Here is a 19380-nt window from a genome sequence, read left to right as displayed (position 1 = left end):
ATTGTAGTATTTTGTTATTGTCTTAAGCTTAGTTATTTAGTTTGTTTTTTTTATTTACATCACTTTTCAGTTACAATTGTTCTTAAAGGTATAGTCCTCTTATTTAGACGTTTTAAAAAGTAAAATTAAGTGTTCACAATTTTCTTGTAGTTAAATTGAGAGCAAAATCATTTTCATGTACATTCAATACGTTTAAAGCATATTTTCCAAAAGCTTTTACTGAAAACTGTTTAAAGTGATAATCCAATCAAGGTAGTTGTCGACATCGAAACAAAGGCGGGGCTTCCATACAGTTTATCCAATAAGTGTCTCCTTTTTGAACTATGACATTTGATTGGTTCCAAGGCACTTCCTTATATCATCTGATCAGCTGGTGCTCCGAGCCCGCGGTTTATGAAAATTGTTAAAATGCTTCCTGGCCTAAACTCGTATTAATTCCATACATTCTCACATTAATGGCTTCGACGCCTTAAGAAAGTCGTTTCGACTTGCTGTTTAGTTCGACGGAATGTTGCATTGTTTGTAGCGCGACTAGTCGACAGCATGCTAACTTGGCTAAGCTAACAACACTGGGGAGTTTGTGTTTCCTTGTCGACTGTCGTCAACGAACCGCGGTGTCCATTGTGTGCTTCGAATGATTTGACTTTTGGGTGAGTTTTACATCAAGCGTAAACAGTTTATTCCAATTTTTCACGTTTTTACAAGACAGTAATTCGTTTCTGGTGGGGTCATTGTTTGCAGCTGGAAAACTTACCAAAACAATGCCGCTCGCCACTGAGTCTTGTTTTGAAGCCTCAAGGCACTTGTTGGAGAAAGGAGCGACTATTTGCGTGGTACCCGATCTCTCCTCCGATCTGCTGGAGGATGAGTTCGACCTGAACAAGTCCTACCCCTGTACCCAGAGACCACTGCAGAAAAGAAACATGCTGGAATTGCAGAGACGTTACTATTCTGGATCATCCCCAAGTAAGAGATGGCCACACACATTTGGTGTCATATTTCTGTTACATTTTGTAATTTTTTTTGTGCTTCACTAGCAGCAACAAAGCACCACAGATCCAGTGCGCATCCTGATTTGACTGCATCTTTTGACGCCCAACCACGCCCGTCAATGATTGAAGACAAACTTTATAATCAGTTGATTTCTACAGATTTGGGGCTGTTGGTTTCACCTTTGGCTCTCAACCCAAACAAAGTGCTTTTGACTATAGATCACAAAAGCAGAAAGGTACAGTTCTCATCTGTTTTAGAACAGTGATTCCCCACCCTGCCACGGCACATTAGTCAAAAGATGGCCGTTTATTAATTTATTAACACAGCAGGGAAATTTACTGATTAGAGTACCAAATTATCATGTAGATTATTTTTAAAAAATTGACATTTTCGGGTAAATCCTATAAGGGATTTACGATACAACTTTTTTTTTTTTTTTTTTTTTTTTTTACTTCCAATACAATACTGCAGCTAGAGCAGTAATTCTCAACCTTTTTGCAGTGATGTGCAAGTGAAATTTTGTCTTCAACCAAGTACTGCCTATCCACCGAAAAGCCTTTTTGCTGTGCCGACAATGTCTGATTTAATAAACTTTGTAACTCCCGTTTTATGGTAATGTATCTTAAAGTATTTGGAAATACAAAAGAAAGAAAGAATTAACGCAATCACAAAGACATTATTTGATGTTTTTAAGCATCCCAACAGTCATTCACAGCTACTTACATATAGTTAGAGTAAAGGGGGTTTAAAAAAATGGCTGGCACTATTTTAAATAAGGAGTTTTAAAGTACTAGTGGTATCAGTACTTGGTATTGATATCGGTGACAACTCGAGAATTCACTCGTATCGGTATCGGTCTGAAGAAACAAAAGTGGTATCGGACATTCCTATTTTTTTTTAGTCATATCAGTGAAGAACAAATTTAATGTAGTGTAATGCTCCTTGGCTCATTTAAAGTTGGGAAACTCTGTTTTAGAATACTTGTGCAAATAATTTAAAAAAAAATCTACAACAAACAATTTATATATATTTTTTTTAATTTATTCATAGATTCTATCAGCCAATGATCAGGCCTTCAAACTGTTTGCGTGCACCCCGGATGAGTTGAAAGGGAAAAAATTGACATGCTTTTTGAAGAAAACCACTCAGGTTTTGGAAGAAGCATTGCCCAAGGACTGCCTGTTAATGGATGGAAGTGTTGCGTCTATGTCTGGGAAAGTGGTACGTTCAGGCATCTTGATTCAATCATAACCAAATGCTTGTCTACCATGTGTGATGATGATTGATCATTAGGATTTTCCATTGTCTTACTCATGTTGCAGGTTGATGTTGTGACCATGTCCGGTGAGATCCCAATGTTGGTCTGCACACAAAGAGTGTCAGAAAATGGACATCATCTCCTTGTCGAGATGGAAAACGTGGAACGGATTTCTGCTTCTCTGACATTTACTCAAGATGTAAGATTGTATTTTCATTAGCCTTAATCTTTCTTTTTTTTTTAACATGCACTATCTGCACTTTTATCAAACGATATTTAAATGATACAGCCACTAGCAATCACATTAGGTTAATCTTTATAATTTGGTACATAGTACACATATATTTATGCCTTAGGGGTGCCCTGATCCAATATTGATATCTGACATAAGTCCAATATTCATATGTGATGTCTGTCCAATACCAGCCAAAACATTGAATTACATCAGTCTTCATCCAAACTCGCCAGTATTAGTTAGGACCGAACGACCTTTTAAATCGGGTGAATATGGCCCTTCAAACATAGGCCAAAAATAACTTAATATAATAAAATATTTTTTTTTAAATCCTGATTGTATCAATCTATAATCTGTATAGGAATAATTAAAAACATTTATCGTTCCTAATGATATCGGATCAATATCAGTATTGGACATTAATCTAGACTGCAATTTCGATTTTATTTGAAGTGAAAACATATCAAAACACCAATATTACAGATACATAAATTGATAAGAGAATGCTTTGCCACTACAGTGATTTCAAATTGCTTTTGCTTTTATCCTCTTTTAGGGTAAGATCCTTACCTGTGACTCTGCATTTGCTCATCTCCATGGATATCACCATCCCGACGACTTAAAAGGACTTTCTGTTACCGCGCTAATCCCATCCTTACAAATCCCCCTGCACTGTCAGGCGTTGCCCAAAGTAAGCACACTTTACACTGACAATTCAGTGAAAGGAAAGGAACGAAAAGTTGCGTCTCACGAGATCTCCCCATGCTCCTCTTTTGGGTGTTATATCAGACATTTGCTTTCTTGCACTTCCCTCATAGATGCTGAGGATGCAGAGAGTGTTTGGTAAATGTCGAGAAGGCGCATCGGTGCCGCTGTGTGTTAAGCTTCAGGGGGCGGTACAGTGCGGAAGATCCCAGCAACAACAAAGTCAGATGAGTCTTGGCAGAGAAGATGAACACAAGGCAGAAGAACATTGTCAGCAAGGTGGTAAATTGCTCACATTCTTGTTTTACAGTCAGTCAACTTTAACATCAAGACACAGTCATTTAATATTATGAAATAAAATGGCTGTTTGCTTTACGGCGTTGTTTACCCCTTTTAACTACTTAAAAGAAAAATAAATTACTGTTTTTATGCAGTCGTAAAGGGTGATGGCAGGGTGGTCTCCCCCACGTTTGAGTTAGAGTACAATGGAACCATCTGGGCGTTCTCCCCTGTTAGCGGCCTCCTCCTGTTGCAAGCTGATGGCTCGATTTGCAGCATCCACTCTCAACAGGCTCTTCGACTGTTTGGCTACAGCAGGAAGGAGCTGCTGGGAAAGGTTAGCCAATGGGAGTGGTTGCGAAAGGGTCAAAGTGTCACCGCTGCTGTCTGTCGTCTACAGAGCGTGACTTTCCTCATGCCCGGTTTCTATGGATGGATGTCCGATTCGCTCAGGAAGAGCAGTCCCTTCCCGGAGTCTCAAGTACAGTCTGTCAAAAGTAATGTGCAATCTGGTGAGTGTTTTACACACGCCTGCTTTAACATCTCAGAATACCGTACATGGGTAGTGGAATAGTGGTTTAAGTTTAACATTTTTAAATCTTCCTTGTCCAGTGGTTGTTGCTTCACTACATGCATCTGACACATTGGCCAATATAAAAATTGTTGTTAAATAATTGTATCTCAATTGATTTTTTTTTTTTTCTCGACACTTGGCGTAAGTGAGTATTCAAGAGTCAATACTTGCACTAGTATCAGTCGGTCACTCGGGTCACTCGGATGGTATCAAAAATCCTTACTAATCCATTTTTTTGTTGGTTTTTCCTCATTGCCGGACCGGCTTCAGTCATTGACCCATCTTCGTTGGTGGCTGGAGACATGGCCATGGTGCGGGAGGCCTGCCGGGCGAGGTGGTCCACTGGGAGAGGCCGTATCTTCACCGGGAACTGCACCAGGCTTGACAAACGAGGAAGCGCTATTTCCACACTGACTTCTCCTGTCGTCTCTTCCACACGTGTCTTTAAGTAAGTCATTTGGACATCACATTCCACATTTTTTTAAATTATAATTTTTATAATCCCTAAAGGGATAGAATACTTGTATAGAGAGTTCATTGTATCTCTAGGACCATCTAGTGGACATTTACTACTGTGGCATGCTCGGGCAGAAAAGAGTCGTTTGCAAGACTGTATATTATCAAAATTAGGTCGTGGGTGTCAAGAACTTGAGACATGGCTGTTGTCATGTGTATCATCTATATCTAACTGATAGTGTTTTTATTCTTCTTTCGGCTTTTCCCTTCAGAGGTCGCCACAGCGAATCAACTGCCTCCATCTAAGTCTGTCTCTTGCATCCTCTTTCACTTCAACTACTTTCATGTCCTCTTTCACTACAACTGTAAATATTCTCTTTGGTCTTCTTCTAGACCTCCTACATAGCAATTAAAAATTCAGCTTCTACCCATATACAGTACTGATTATCTCGTCTCTGGACATGTCCGAACCGTCTCAGTCTGGCCTCTTTGACTTTATCTTCCAAAACTGTAACGGGTGCTGTCCCTCTGATGTTTTCATTCATGACCCTATCCATCTTCATCTCTGCTACCTCTAGCTCTGCGTGGTGATCTCAATGTGGTGATCCCTGTTAAGACTGCAAAAGTCACAACAACATTGACGGGAGTCGCAATTACTGCTTCCGAGCACTTCCCACAATAAATCCTGTGTACTATGTGCAATGGCATAGCATGCAAATGAATCATCGTGATCATATATTTCTATCCCAGTTCTTCTGATTTTGAATGTTATGCATTCTTTCCAACAGTGCGAATGACACTGGCGAGCTGTTAGCGCAGGCTGCCCAGGTGGTTGCTGCCAGTAGCCCATCCTCAGAGACGGGCGATACCACCGAGGCTCTCCTCAAGACTTTTGCCTGGCTGGACAATCCCGAAGGAGACAACACCTACATGCGTTCCACTGGGCAACCAGGAGCTGAACATGAACAAGCGCTTCAGGACAATGATTTCATTGCAGGTATAACCAACATCCCGGTTTGCTCCTTAGGGTCACTTAAATCTTTGCAAAGTAAAAAATGTCATTTTAATATGTTTATTCACACCGTTTTTAGGCCCTCCCACTGAGAATGGACATGCTTTTGGGAGAGAGGATGTCAAATCCCCTGGTGTGGCCAAAGAAAGACACTCGTGTGCATCCGTGCTGCAAGACTCCAGCTTTGAGGTCATTTCAATGGAGACCAGGTCTGGAAATGTCTAAAAGTCTCCCCTGTTGGACAAACAATGAATATCTCAATATTCTTGAATAGACTATAACAAGATTTGTTGAAGGGAAAAAAAATTAAGAATTCCTACTTTCCAGGTCTTCCTCTGGCTTTTGTGAAAAATCCGCCATCCATGGTGGTTCTGATCCATGCCAGGAAGACGTCAGCTGTTATCTGGACATCAACAGTAACGGCGACCTGGTGACCCGAGCCCTGGCCGACCTGGATCTGAGCAGCGCCGTGGTCATCAGCCTCCAAGGGGGCGCTGATGAAAGCCAGCACTCCATGACATCCTGTGATACGGCAGAGCTCCTGCGCACACCCTCACCCATCGAACCTGAGCCGCAAAATCTGCCCGTCTGCACCAATAAGGAGAACAAGGACGGAGAACAGTTGAAGAACCACGTTGGGACAGATCAGTGGCCTGCTCTCTCCGCTTTTCATAAAGAAAGCGGGCAGGGATTCGACTTGAATGAAGAAAATGGTAACATTCAGTCAACAAGGGACCATCCTGCAACGTCCACACCGAAGAAACCAAAGATGGAAGAAGCTGCACTCTTGTCCGACGCCCCTCCGCTTCTGGAAGGACGCTTTGAAGGAAGTGCTTACCACAGAGATGGAACGAGATTTGGTATGTGTTCAACTCGATTCGATTGTTTTACTTCAGACTTGTGCTTCATGGGTCGTACCCAGTGAAAGTTCCACCACAAGCGGTTCTCAACCTTTTAACAAAGCTGTATCCCTCGTGGATTCAAAGCCATTTTGGATGGAGGAGTCGATTAATCCCTCTGTTATTTCATCAAGTCATCTAATACAATAATACAATAATATGTACAATTTAATTTTGTATTAAAGATGGATGGAAGGATCTTACAAACCCTTTTTTAATAACTAATGATGTTTTATTTGTTATTGCTTGGCGGTAAAAACAAAATATTAAACTATTGCATGGATGGAATTTATGTACTCATCCCAACCTTTTGAAAAGCGATTCCAATACTGGTTCGGTCATTGCTGTCCAAAGTAAACTGTCTTATTTTGATTAACACAAAACATAATCAGTCTGTTTTCATTAAGTACTACAAAACATTAACTAATTACTTTGAGAGACAAAAATCGTAGGATTTGGATAATATTTTGTTAAAAATAGCTCTAAAGGATTACTTCCTTAAAATGGTTTTTGATTCATTTAAGGATTCATCAGTTGTTGATTAATCAATCTAATTTTGAGTGCTCTAGTGTCATCCGTGTCAGATTGAATCCCGCAGCTACATTTTGCAGCGATGTCCCTGTGTATTTTCTTCAGCAAGTACCGAGGACATGCATGTCGATATGAGATTTAACAAAATAAAGGCAGACAACATTTTGCAAAAGCGCCATTACAACACAAGCAAAAAGTTACTTAATGTTCCAATTCAGTTGCTCTTGATTTGAAAAGAAAAATGTTCTGTAGTAGGTACAGTACTGTACACCTGTACCTGAGAGGATTTACCCAAAAAAGTATAAATTATTTTTCATCAACTTTTCACTGAGAGATAAAAGGTTACTGAATTTAACCCTACCATTGGCACTACAATAACTCTGCAATGAACTTTTTTTTCGTTCGATGCACGTTGTTAGGCTGTCTGTTTCAATCATCTGCACAGAGGTACAGTGTGACGTGGTGAGAGCTGACCTTCCCGACGGGAAACAAATGTTCTGCGTGTGGCTGAGTAAGCCCGGCCAGCATTGGTCAATATCGCAAAGCGAGCGATCCCTGCTCGACAATTCGGCGGCCAGTCTCGGAGAGGTCAGTTACTTGGAAATGGAAAACCATTCAACAAATACAATACATTCAAAGACTCATTTATACATGAGTGTTTCCTTTTTTTCCAGAGCAACGGTGAGGCTCTGCGCTCCACCCTGGACCTGGAAAACTCTCGGGCATGCGATGGGCAGTTTGCAGAAGAGTACAAGCCTATCAAAGCCGTTGGAAAAGGAGCCTTTGGTTTTGTGTGGAAGGCAATAAGGCGTTGTGATGGGCAAGAAGTAAACTTATTTTCCGACACAAATGCAAAAAAAGATATTTTATTACTTGTGCAAAGTAGAAAAGGTACTTGTGTGAATGTGTAGAAATAGTAGGCATTTGTCTTTGTGGATGGTTTGCATATACAGACCGTGGTGAAATTCATCAGCAAGGCAAGGATCGTGAGCGACTGCTGGGTGGATGACCCCATGTTGGGTCGGGTCAGTCAGGAGATCGCCATACTGACTCGGGTGCAGCACCACAACATCGTCAAGGTAGTCGTCTCGCCTTACAACATTTCCGAAGACGCAAAACTTGATTTGCGTCCGGTCAGTTAAAAATGTCGCCGCTCGACTTTTGATGTTGGGTTATAATTGTTTGGAATTTTTCAGTTTAGTTACTGTGATTCATTTGGACTGGGGGTTTTTGTATGAATTGAGCCTTTTTAATTAGATTTTAGAGCGGATTTTTTGGCTGGTTAAGTTCAGCTTCTAACTCGTTTTAGTAATAGTTTTATTTCATTTTTTAATACTGTATATGGAATATTTGTGGTTTGCAAGATTCAAGAAATGAAAGCCACTAAGTCTTCTGTAATGAAGTGAAATGTAATTACCAAATCATCTTTATTCTCTGCAGCTGGGCAGTAGCAGAAAAAAATACATTTGAAATACACCTCAAGTGATTGTTGTCATAACATAATTTATGGATATTTGAGATTGTTTTAGCATGTTTATTTTATTGAGGATTTTTTGTTATTTTGTTTTTTTAACATAACAGAATAAAACCGATCAAATTAGTCACCATAACACAACAGATTAAAAACAAAAACCCAAATATTCTGTCATGAATCAAACCTACACTTTTTATTCTATAACTTTGGTTCAGCCACATCAACCCTTATTTTAGAATTCAGAACAGAATTTCAATGGCCACAAACGCTGTAAAAAAGTCCCCAATGGGTTTACATGCAAAGAACAATAAAAATGACGTTGAGGAACAATTAGCAGCCAACCTAAAGGCACCTGCCATATGTGTGTGTTTTTGCATGGCGCCTCTGGCGGCAGGTGCTGGAGGTGTTTGAGAACGGCAGTTACTTCCAGATGGTGATGGAGAAACACGGCGACGGCTTGGACCTCTTTGAATTCATCGACATGCAGCCGCGGCTGGACGAGCCCCTAGCCAGCTACATTTTCAGACAGGTCTGTCAATTTAGGACAATGCGTCAATCGCGCCGGTGTTCCTCACTAATCCACACTTTTTGTCTATTTCCTCGCAGCTGGTGGCAGCCGTCTTCTACCTGAGGACAAAGAATATCCTTCACAGAGACATTAAAGATGAGAACATCATCATCGACAAGTGCTTCCACATCCGCCTCATCGACTTTGGCTCGGCGGCAACCATGGCGCCGGGGAAGCTCTTTTACAATTTCTGTGGCACCCTTGAGTACTGCTCGCCAGAAGTTCTTCAAGGAAACCCGTATGTATAGCGGAACTGTAACACATGAGAGTTTTTCCAAAAAATCAAGTTTTCAAATGAAATAATAGACATGCAAAAATAGACATTTAAAAGGTTAACCTGACAGCGAGCACCAAAGCATGCAGTCTTTTTTTTTTTTTCGTCCAGGTTAGAAAATTTGGTTTTAACAACAATGATTGCAGGCTGAGCATTAGTCTTTCCCAATTGCGTGGTGGTGAAAATTAAGGATGTTCTCCACCACTTTTTTTTTGTTTTCTGAACTCTTGACTTGCAAAAAATACCAAGTACTGATACCACAAGCTCAACCACGAAAAAAAATAACCACTCACTTGTTCCATTATTATCTTCAAATTTGAAAATTCAAGTTTGTTTTTATGAATCACCTCACAGAGAGAGGTAGATGCGAGTATTGTCTGCCGTCGCGAGTACCGAAACCTTGAAATAAGGCCAAGTATCGGATACTTAGTGTCGGTACTCTGCCATCCCTATTGAAACTAGTATTTTTGTTTTTAAGATTTTTTTTTTCTCATCTACTGTAGACCTGGACTCAGACAGACACAGAGTTTGATTTGACTTGGCCTGGATAAAGCTGGACTTGCCTACAGCAATAACTTAGTGTTTATATCATCGTTGCAAAATACATCCTTTTTCTTTGGCCAACGCGGTGGTTGTAAAAATACAAAGTGGCCATTTATTGGAGAGGCTTATGTTGGTCACAGCTCTCTCAAAGCGTTCCACCTGACAACAGAATCTTGATGCCACAGCGCATTTACCACTTTTATGGGCCATAAACTTTGACGGCGTGCCTTTTAAATCACACGCATATGACAATCGTAAAGTTATTTAAAAGGTTTGCGAGACATGAATGAAGTGAGCTTTGCCGCCGTCACATATTGACACAAGCGAGTCTGTATGAAACGTTTGTGGCGGGGGGCCTAATGCGTGCGGACGTTTCCTTTGTGTAGCTACGAGGGTCCCGAGTTGGAGATGTGGTCTCTGGGGGTTTTGCTCTACACGCTGCTGTTCAGCGAGAACCCCTTCTGTGGCGTGGCCGAAATCCTGGAGGCAAAACTCAAGCCGCCTTTTCCTCTTTCCCCAGGTATTCACAAAAAGATATATTTTAAAATATTGACTCCCCACCCCAAAAAATTTGTGAGCAAGTGAACCAGGAGTAAGAGGGTGAATTGTAATAATCAAAGACTTTGCCAAGTTTCATCTTTGTTCTCACTTACCTGTGCCTCACTGTAACTAGCATCTCTATCTTTTAATGGAACACGGCCAGCAGCAAAAATAAAAATTATTTTACACTGTGGTAGCTTTAAAAACAATTTAGGCTCCCCGTCACTTGGAAGAAACATTAAAAAAATAAAATAAAATCCTCCTTCTTAACATAAACATACACAATTCAATGTACCACTCTACTTAATATTTACTGCATAGATTTTTTTTAAATGGTCCATGGTGATAAAAAGTTTGGAGACCACTGATATAACATACCGTATATAAGTAATAAATAATAATAATATTGTAGAGTGAATCAAAAATTGTGTCTAATATACATTTATATAATAGAGTGAATATAAATATATCACTGAATAACATGAATGAATAGTGCCACGGGCAAGCAAAGATGCGCACCAGCACTTGACAAAGGTTTCATTAGGTCAGGACTTTTTCCCTCCCTCTGGTGTACGTTATCAGAACTGAGCAGCGTGTTACGTGGGCTGCTGCACCCTGAGCCCACCCGAAGGATGACCCTCGACCTGCTGCTTCTGCGGCCCTGGATCAGCCAGCCCATTTCGCTGGCCGAGTACACCTGGACCGAGGTCTTCCCTCCCGCTCAAAACAAGTGTGAGAACTGGAGCTTGGTCAAAATGACTCCGGTACAAAAGCGGCACTATTTTTTTATTCGGAATGAAGAACTCCCCGCTTTCCTTTTTCCTACCAGGCTCCCCGCAGCGCCACCAGTCCAGTCCCCGACCAGTTGCCTGGCAAGATTTGTTCCCAGATCAAGGGGAAGACACTCTTCCTGATGAGGAGGATGAGGAAGAGCGCTTGTCCATGGTGGCCCTGGAATCGGAGCTTCAGAAGTACCTCAATGAAAACTAGAGCCTGAATAAAGGTCCAGACATCCATTCAATGTTTCTTTTGTCTAGAGTAGTCACTGCAACAAAGGTAAACTTCTTTAGTTTCACCTCATTTTAATGTTTTTTTTTGTTTCTTTTAAGCAGTACCTCACATTTGTTCCATAGAGTCACCTTAAGTATGAAAGCTGTAAAATGATACCTCAAATTGAAGGAAGCTTTTTATGTTGTTCAATTAGTATTGATTTGTTTTTAACACTAAATAAAATATGAAGTATATTTATATGATATATTTATTTTTTATACATGAATGCATATTTTACTTTGATTTTTAAATGTTTTTGTCTGGAATTAATGAAATCCTCTTTCTTTCAATTTGTGCAATCAACATGGGACTCTACTTTACCTCATGTGGTGTGTTTGGCATAAGTGTTTTTTAAATTAAAAAAAAACTTGTGAGAAAAAATATTCCAGTTTGGTTTTATTTTTGTAAAATGAATGCATACCCACACTAATATCAAACTACTGTATTAATCCATCTTTGCATTTTGGTTTTGTTTCAGCCTAATAGAAGGTCACTTGATTGTTGACAAGGGGCATGTGTAATTATGTTTCTGGGCGTTGGTCAGCTCATCTTGTCTCTTTTTTTTGTGGTAATGGTAATACTAATAATTATGCAGATCACTACCTAAAGGATGTCATAAAATATAATTTAATTGGTTTGATGCATAAATCTGCCACATAATATCATGGCTGTTCATATTTTTAAAGGTACATCAGTAGTGGCCCAAGACCTTTGCACAAAACTATATTTTATGTTTCTACCTACTATGATTTTCAAAATTAAATGAATTAGGTGATGTATCACTCATCTAAAACCTAAGCTATGTACACACGGTGTATTATAAAGTCCAGTAATAGAAAATATATTGTAAACTAATACTGCATTACTAGAGTACACAGTTGCTTGAAACTATGCAAACACATTTCGAGTAATTAAGTGAATTTTACATTCGCTATATTTTTATATTGAAAAGAAAATACGTTTGAATGCCTCGATTATAAGCTTGTTTTGCGGTATTGGGGATATGGAGTTAAAAAAAATAGTTGAACCTATGTTGGTTTGTTGTCAGGAAAAGTTTTGAGTTGTTGCACGGGATTTTATTGTAGACGGACGAAGCGTGAACACTCCAGATGAATAAATACAACGAAAATACTACGTTTGAGTACTTTACTTCAGACGAATGAATACGACAAAATACTACGCTTGAGTGCTTCTTCAGGTTGGAAAATATTTTGTTTACAAAAATAAAGAACAAAAGAAATGATAAATGTGTCGTTTGTGATGCGGAAACTTGTTTTGGCTACAATTGTTGCACGGAACTATATTAGAACGGACGAAGCATGAATGCTTGCATTGCTGCACGCCAGGTGAATACAAACAACTACGTATTTGACGCCTATTTTAAACGTTTGGAATAAGTTTTGTTTAATATATGTAGATATATATGCCGTATATATTCAATAAACAAATACTGTTTGACGATACTGCTTGAAACTACACCCAGCAAACCGCTTTTAACCTTGACAGCACCAATTCCAGATTCTAAATAAATTGACCGGATTAACAGCAGTGGCGATTTTTTTCCCCAGGTCATCTGGCTTGTGAGAAATGCCACGCCATCCGTATTCAGTACACTCCAGTCCAGTAGATGCTTGCGGTTTCGATGGCTGTGTTCTCCGAGCAGCATCCCGCTCCCCGGTGTTGCCACCGATGAGCCAGCATCCCTGCAAAGAGCCACCGCTCCAGAAGTGTCTGTCCCCTGTCTGCTTGACATGGGCTTCACACATGCTCAGGCTGACCAAATCTATCAATCGGTGTGCGCAAGCAGACGAGGAAGTGCCGCCAAACACTGTTTGTCTACCCTCACGGTTCTTTTCGTGTTGGGCCTCAACCCGTCCAGCGTGATCAAGGTATTGACAAAATGTCCTGATCTTTACACCATCAAAGAATCGGTTCTCCAGCAACGGATAAACAATCTCCGCAAACTTGGTTTAGTCGAAGGTGAGCTCGCTTCCATGCAATTTTTATTTCTCTCCTGTGTGTAGTTTGCATTAAAACGTCTCTGTTCCATCCAGGCAGTCTGCAGCGGGTGGTGGCCTATTACCCCGCCATTTTGACTGTTCCCGTGAAGAGGGTCAAACACATGACCATGTTCCTCAGGGAGAAGTGTCTGTTTACGGTGCAGCAGGTCACCGACATCCTTAGAGACACTCCGGCTATCGTGCATGAGGACCAAGCTCAACTGGAGTACATGTTTCAGGTCAGTAAGACCAATTCTGTGAGCTTTCCAAGTTTTTCTGATTTAGATTGTTTCCAAGAGATTAGGGCCAGCGGAAGAAAAATAAGTTGGCATCTGTCATTGAAGGCTTTTCTCTGCTCTTATCTCAAATACATATTTTATCGTTTTATGAGTCCGGACATCCAATCCCAGCTACTAACTGGATTTTTGGGGGTGTTTTTTTTGTTTGTTTGGTTAAACAAAAAATGGCTGGACTATTCACTCAACTAACCAATTACTTTGGTACAGAAAGTAGTCGAATGCTTTAGACATTACAGATTACTTTAGTCTTTTTTACTATCCTACTTAAGTGGCCTAAAGTAATCAATTACTTGGAGAAAAGTGTTTTTGAGATTGAATGAGATAAAAAGTGAGTCGCCTGTTTTCGTTCTTCTTTGAACAAGTTTTTCTACCCCCCAGTATGTCTACTTCCGAATGGGCATCAAACAAGCGGAGATGGTCAAGCACCGTTTGTTTCGTTCCACGCTGGAAGAGCTGTGCACGCGCCACTCGTTCCTGGAGCGCCGGGGCTTGTACCAAACCCCCGACAAGAAAGGCCAGACGCTCATCCTCAACCCCAAGCTGGACGCCGTCCTTGACGCGGACCTGGACGCCTTCCTGGCCGGGCGGGCGGCCGGCGCCTCGGCCGAGGAATATGACATCTTTGGGAGACTGCTGGCCAGAGAGTGGAAGGAAGAGGACCGTCGCCACGGCAACGGCCAAGCATCCACTGAGGACACTGATGACGACGATGAAGAGGAGGAGGAAGAAGATGAACTAGAAGCCAAGGAAAGGTACCGGAAGAGAAAGAGAAAGTACAGTCGTGAGAAATAGACATAAGAAAAAAAAAAAACATTCTTATACCCTCCTCAGAGCATCAAGTAACTGATAACTTTATTTCTTAATTATCTACAATAATTAATTACTTAAGATCGAACCATCCATTTTTAGACTGTCTGGCCAAAAACTTAAAAAAAATATTGAGTACATGGGATTGAATGTCTAAACTTCTAAAAAAAAAATAATCTTTGGTGGCCTTAGGACAGGGGTGTCAAAACTGCGGTCCACGGGGCGGCAAACCGGTTTAATCCAGCTTGTGAAATGATTTTGTAATGCAAAGTATAAAAATGAGCTGAACTTTTTTTCAGCAAATGAAAAACATATGTTTTATGATTAATAGTGATGTTAAGTTTGCACTATGTTGGACAGTATTAAAAACGAATACTAGCTCAAGTTGTTTTCAAGTTTTATAATACCATGTTTGTTTTGGTCCGGCCCACTTGGGAATGGATTTTCTTCCATGCGGCCGGCAAGCTAAAACGAGCCTCGAGGTAATGGCTTTTATTTGTAACACATGGTAAGAGTTCCATTTCTAGCCAAGCGCCTCAACATATCGGCTAGCAAAGTGAAAAGCGCGGCGTCGCTAACGTGGGAAAGACTCCACCCCGTTACTACGTGACGGCTAAGTGGCCGCGGCTTTGCCGCATCTCCGTAATCATCTGCCAGAGTCAACAAGGAAGACATCAGATAAGTGCAGGCGGCAGAAAAACACCCTGTGCTTTGCACAAGATTTCATGGACGTCCTCCCATGGACGTCCTCTCCAAATGGACGCCAGGTAGGAAAAGCCCAATTTGCTCGCGCCGTCATTTCTGGAGACGATCAACTTTTGCCTTTTGTCATCATTTTTAGTTGTCCTCTTAGTTGTTAGTTATCCTCAAGATACTCTTATATACTGTGTGTATGTGTGTGTGTGTGTGTGTGTGTGTGTGTATATATATATATATATATATATATATATATATATATATATATATATATATAACATTAATGAGTATTTTTTTTAAGGATGTTTTTTTTTTTTTTTTTTTACAAATTATTGATGCACCAAAGTAATACCAATCATACTACTTTTTTTTTTTTTGGTGTGTGTGTGTGTGTGTGTGGGGGGGGGGTTATCTGTAGTCAGAGCTGATATTGAAAAGATTTTGTGTTGAAAGCAGAAAATTATATTCCTTTATTAGTTATTTAAACAATGTTACAGTGGGGACCATTTATGGTCCCTAGTGTTTATGCTGTACAATTTTGAAAACCGTGCTATTGCACCAACACTAAAATGCAAGTGATGTTACGATAAATGCATTGAAGCAAGTGAAGTTATGAATTATTGACCTGCCAAAGACCCAAATTATTAATTTATAAAACCAATGTCTACTTTTGTGTCCGTTTTGTCTCAGCAAGACAGCCAAGTGAATTGTATCCTAGCCGAACATCATTAGAAAGAGGCTATAGCGTCCTCTAGTGGACGCATTGGGACCAAAGATTGTGACCAAACCCTAATGTCCACTCGAGTGGACACAAATGAGTAGGCCGGCACAGAGACCATCCCCTTGTCGAAAGAAGCAGAGAAGAAAATGTGTGCCGAGCCCGTCCCTATCGGCAACCTGACCCAGGAGTGGGTGAGGAGTCTGCGGCGGTGGCACCTGGAGCTCTTCTTCATCCCCACGTCGGTGGTGACGCTGGCCACCGTGCTGGTCAACCCGGTCCTGCTGGCGTGCATCCTGCGGTCCCGCGCCTTGCGCCGGGAGATGCGCTACCTCCTGCTGGCCAACACGCTGACGGCGGACACGCTGTTTCTCGGGTTCAACTTGGCCACGGCCGTCCTCAACGCCGCCCTGACCCAGGTTCCGTATCTGGCGTGCGAGCTGCTGACGGCCGCCACGGTCACGGCCTACTGCTGCGCCATCCTCAGCGTCACCCTCATGGTGGTGGACACGTACGCCGCCGTGCGCTGGCCGCTGCGCTACCAGCACCTCCTGCCGCCGGCCCGCGCCAGACGAATCCTGCTGGGGGCCTGGGCGCTGGCCGCCAGCTACCCCTTGACCCTGCTGGTCCTGATGGAGACGGAGAGGGACGAGCCGCGTGGCAACGCCGCCGTCTGCCTGGTCCTCATCTCCCTGGGCTTCATCCGGGCCCAAAACGCGGCGGGGATCAGCGTCTACTTCCTGGTGGCGGCGCTGCTATGCGCCACGCTCATTTTCTACTGCTACGTGGGCCTCTACATGGAAACCAGAAGCCAAGGCATCTGGCGAAGTCGCTTCTCCAGGGCTCGGGTGACCGTCTTGGCCCACGGCGTGCTGCTGCTCCTCTACTTCGCGCCCGGCTTGGTCTTCACCTTGGAGCTGCTCCTCTTTCGGAGCCCGAACGTCAGCCAGGACGCCCGGGTTTGGCTCAGCACGGTCAACATGTGTGTCTTCATGCTGCTCCCCAGGGCCTTTGCGCCCTACCTGTACGGGCTACGCTACCGCGAGATCTCCCAAACGCTGGTGCGGCTGCTGCGTCGCCAGCCGAGGCTCGCTCACGTCACCGCGGCGTGATCGCCATTTCATCAATCGCATCAGAAGCGCGCCAAAGTGGATTCAACATTTTTGGAGCTCTAATCTCATTCAAATGTTCTCGCAAATGCATTCAAACAACCCTTGTGCAGTATTGTTTCATTTTTTGATTAGTTTTTTGACATTCTGCTTGCAGTATTCTAGCCAAAAGATGGCACACTCCAGGTCGTGTGATAACATACGTCTACACATAGCCGGGGTTCTAGTAAATGTCTGGTTAGTGGTATACATGCCCGTTTTGTGTGTGTGTTTTTTTAATAATTTACATTAAAACCAAAACTCTCAAAAAGTCCGACCATAGTGGACAAAATTCTCAGCACTGGGATTGCGTGTAGCGATTTTAAACCGTAATTTACGTTATCACGCCACTATATTTCCCGCCCAATATGCAGACGATGGAAGTTCCTTCTGACTGGTCAGAATTTAGTGAAACTGCTGCCACCTAGTGGCTTGGCATGCTTGTAACTATAACCGCAATATGCGTGTTGCAGTGACCCCCCCACCCCTCCTCCCCCCCTTTTTTCTTCAATAAACAAAATCATATGGATTTTTTTTAATACAAAGTGAGGGAGAATTTGCGGATTTTAATAGCCCTGCTTAGTAAGTATGTAGTAAGTAAGTGGCCGTGCCATGTTGAAATTTGACATGTCACCACAAAAAAAATCAACTTATGGGACAAAACTACTGTACAAGGGTTGAATACGTTCAAACATGAATACGTCCAAGCGTACTTAGATACGTTCAAATGTGTTTTCATATACAGTATATGACGGTATTTACGTACGTTTGGACGTATGCATGTTTAGGCAAATGTTTGAACGCATTTATTTACGTTCGAACCATTTAGCCTTAGTTGTAATTCCTACTTAGGTTGCATTTCTAATCTTTGATCCCAATACAACGACATAACATGACTTATTTGACACAACATTAAATATTATAATGCGTTGAATGTAATTTATATGACAAGAAAAATCAAAGATTGCTCGTCGCTGAAACTTGTTTTGGAACTAATTAGAAAAGTTAATTAAAGGTTTATTGCACTGGAGGTTGTATATAGTTGTACTAAAACCTTATGAGCACAACTGGACTTTTTTTTTTGGGGGGGGGGGGGGGCTCAACCTTGAACCTTTATCGTAGACATAGAAAACATCCACCTATTTTTTTAACAGCGCATGTCCTCATTAGAATTTCTAAAAACAAAATGTTAAAAACAAAAGTATTTTATTTTTTACTTCCAGCACTCGTTATGATAACAGTACAAACATGAATGTGAACGTGATCATTCATAGCCGCCTTCTGATGTTCTGCCACTGGGTGGCAGCATTTCCTAAAATGTGGAGCTTTGACCAAGCCGCCAGCTAATGACAAGCTAATGGACACTCTCTCTCCAGCCAAATCGCATTTCATTTATGCACACTCTTTAATTCCGTTTGATGGCCGACGAACACTTTAGACGACGTGATTATTCTCTTCACGGCTGCTTTACACACTAAATTTGCATTGACGGGGACACTGGCAATCCTTAAGAGGGCTCGTTAGGCTCGTTTATCTTTGCTATGTTCCACGATCATAAACATTCTTGACCGTTTCTTTTAAGATGTGAATGATTGTTATTTTAATGGTCTGTGACTGAAAGTGGAATATTAAGGTTCTTCTGGACCAATATGTCAAAACAAAACAAAACAGAAAGTCCAAAGGGGTCAAGTTATTTGTTTATTCTTAATAATTATTTTTTTTTAATCAAGCAAATTGGGGGGGAGGGGGTACATAAATAATGTCACTTCAAAACCGAAAAATTCATCAACACAGATTGTATTCTTTTCTCATTGCCTCATGAAATTTGTGTGTGTGTGTGTGTGTATATATATATATATATATATATATATATATATATATATATATATATATATATATATATATATATATATATATATATATATATATGTGTGTGTGTGTGTGTTTGTGTGTGGTGGGCCGCAAAAAAGGGGATAGTAGGCTGCAAATGACCTCCGCCTCGTATTTTGGACACCACTGTTACAGACAATAGTCACTTAATGAACCTTTGCTACAGAAACAAAGACTGAAGTTGGGGAAAAAAACAAACCACAAAAACTCCTGCGTCATGGATTGTCAAGTGAACTAAGTTCAGCGTGACTTGATGTGCTTGTGTGCCAGCGCAGGGGCGGATGTTTGACAGCATGGGCTGCCGCATGCATCTCCAGCACCCGCCGCCGCCGCCTGCCATCCTGATGCCAATTGCCGGTGGCAGCCATGTGTCACACGAGGGATGAGCTGACCTACTTTCAACTCTTGGCAACAAACCAACGCCTTTACGT

General features: G+C 41.5%; 3 protein-coding genes across 4 annotated transcripts; all 3 read left to right on the top strand.

Annotated features, from left to right (window-relative positions):
* The first annotated feature begins 485 nt into the window (after positions 1 to 485).
* pask (PAS domain containing serine/threonine kinase) lies at positions 486 to 11357 on the top strand. Its single transcript, XM_088429354.1, has 21 exons — positions 486 to 650; positions 742 to 966; positions 1038 to 1228; positions 2044 to 2214; positions 2316 to 2450; positions 3043 to 3177; positions 3305 to 3470; positions 3626 to 3807; positions 3871 to 3982; positions 4315 to 4492; positions 5289 to 5497; positions 5592 to 5721; positions 5840 to 6372; positions 7388 to 7530; positions 7617 to 7769; positions 7896 to 8021; positions 8811 to 8945; positions 9023 to 9222; positions 10188 to 10321; positions 10924 to 11073; positions 11171 to 11357. Exons 2-21 carry the CDS (start codon positions 762 to 764, stop codon positions 11329 to 11331), a joined length of 3549 nt encoding a protein of 1182 aa, XP_088285480.1. The 5' UTR covers positions 486 to 650; positions 742 to 761; the 3' UTR covers positions 11332 to 11357.
* A 1342-nt stretch (positions 11358 to 12699) lies between these two features.
* On the top strand, positions 12700 to 15974 carry mterf4 (mitochondrial transcription termination factor 4). Of its 2 annotated transcripts, XR_015867367.1 has the most exons (5): positions 12700 to 12737; positions 12960 to 13371; positions 13446 to 13630; positions 14069 to 15264; positions 15888 to 15974. XR_015867367.1 is itself a non-coding variant. In XM_088428657.1 (4 exons), exons 1-4 carry the CDS (start codon positions 12711 to 12713, stop codon positions 14480 to 14482), a joined length of 1038 nt encoding a protein of 345 aa, XP_088284783.1. In that variant the 5' UTR covers positions 12700 to 12710; the 3' UTR covers positions 14483 to 15394. The 2 variants fall into 2 exon arrangements, 1 of the variants encoding a protein (XP_088284783.1); XM_088428657.1 differs by lacking the exon at positions 15888 to 15974 and having other exon boundaries at positions 14069 to 15394.
* Positions 15975 to 16047: 73 nt separating this feature from the next.
* Positions 16048 to 17993, top strand: LOC148414738 (putative G protein-coupled receptor 148). Its single transcript, XM_088428658.1, has one exon. The coding sequence runs from the start codon at positions 16061 to 16063 to the stop codon at positions 17021 to 17023; it is 963 nt and encodes a 320-aa protein (XP_088284784.1). The 5' UTR covers positions 16048 to 16060; the 3' UTR covers positions 17024 to 17993.
* The last annotated feature ends 1387 nt before the right edge of the window (positions 17994 to 19380 follow it).

The sequence above is a fragment of the Hippichthys cyanospilos genome, chromosome 12 (assembly GCF_059441005.1).
Source record: "Hippichthys cyanospilos isolate Australia breed blue-spotted pipefish chromosome 12, RoL_Hcya_1.0, whole genome shotgun sequence".
Taxonomy (NCBI): Eukaryota; Metazoa; Chordata; class Actinopteri; order Syngnathiformes; family Syngnathidae; genus Hippichthys; species Hippichthys cyanospilos.
Note: the sequence above shows the minus strand (reverse complement) of the source record. Positions and strands in the feature narration are given on the sequence as shown.

Coding starts and splice junctions, on each gene's coding strand:
- pask (XM_088429354.1), top strand. CDS start 762: ATGCCGCTCGCCACTGAGTCTTGTTTTGAAGCCTCAAGGCACTTGTTG. Junction 5,722..5,839: donor GTCATTTCAATGGAGACCAG/GTCTGGAAATGT, acceptor CCTACTTTCCAG/GTCTTCCTCTGGCTTTTGTG. Junction 11,074..11,170: donor CCCTCCCGCTCAAAACAAGT/GTGAGAACTGGA, acceptor TTTTCCTACCAG/GCTCCCCGCAGCGCCACCAG.
- mterf4 (XM_088428657.1), top strand. CDS start 12,711: ATGAATGCTTGCATTGCTGCACGCCAG. Junction 12,738..12,959: donor CTTGCATTGCTGCACGCCAG/GTGAATACAAAC, acceptor TTTTTTCCCCAG/GTCATCTGGCTTGTGAGAAA. Junction 13,631..14,068: donor AACTGGAGTACATGTTTCAG/GTCAGTAAGACC, acceptor TCTACCCCCCAG/TATGTCTACTTCCGAATGGG.
- LOC148414738 (XM_088428658.1), top strand. CDS start 16,061: ATGTGTGCCGAGCCCGTCCCTATCGGCAACCTGACCCAGGAGTGGGTG.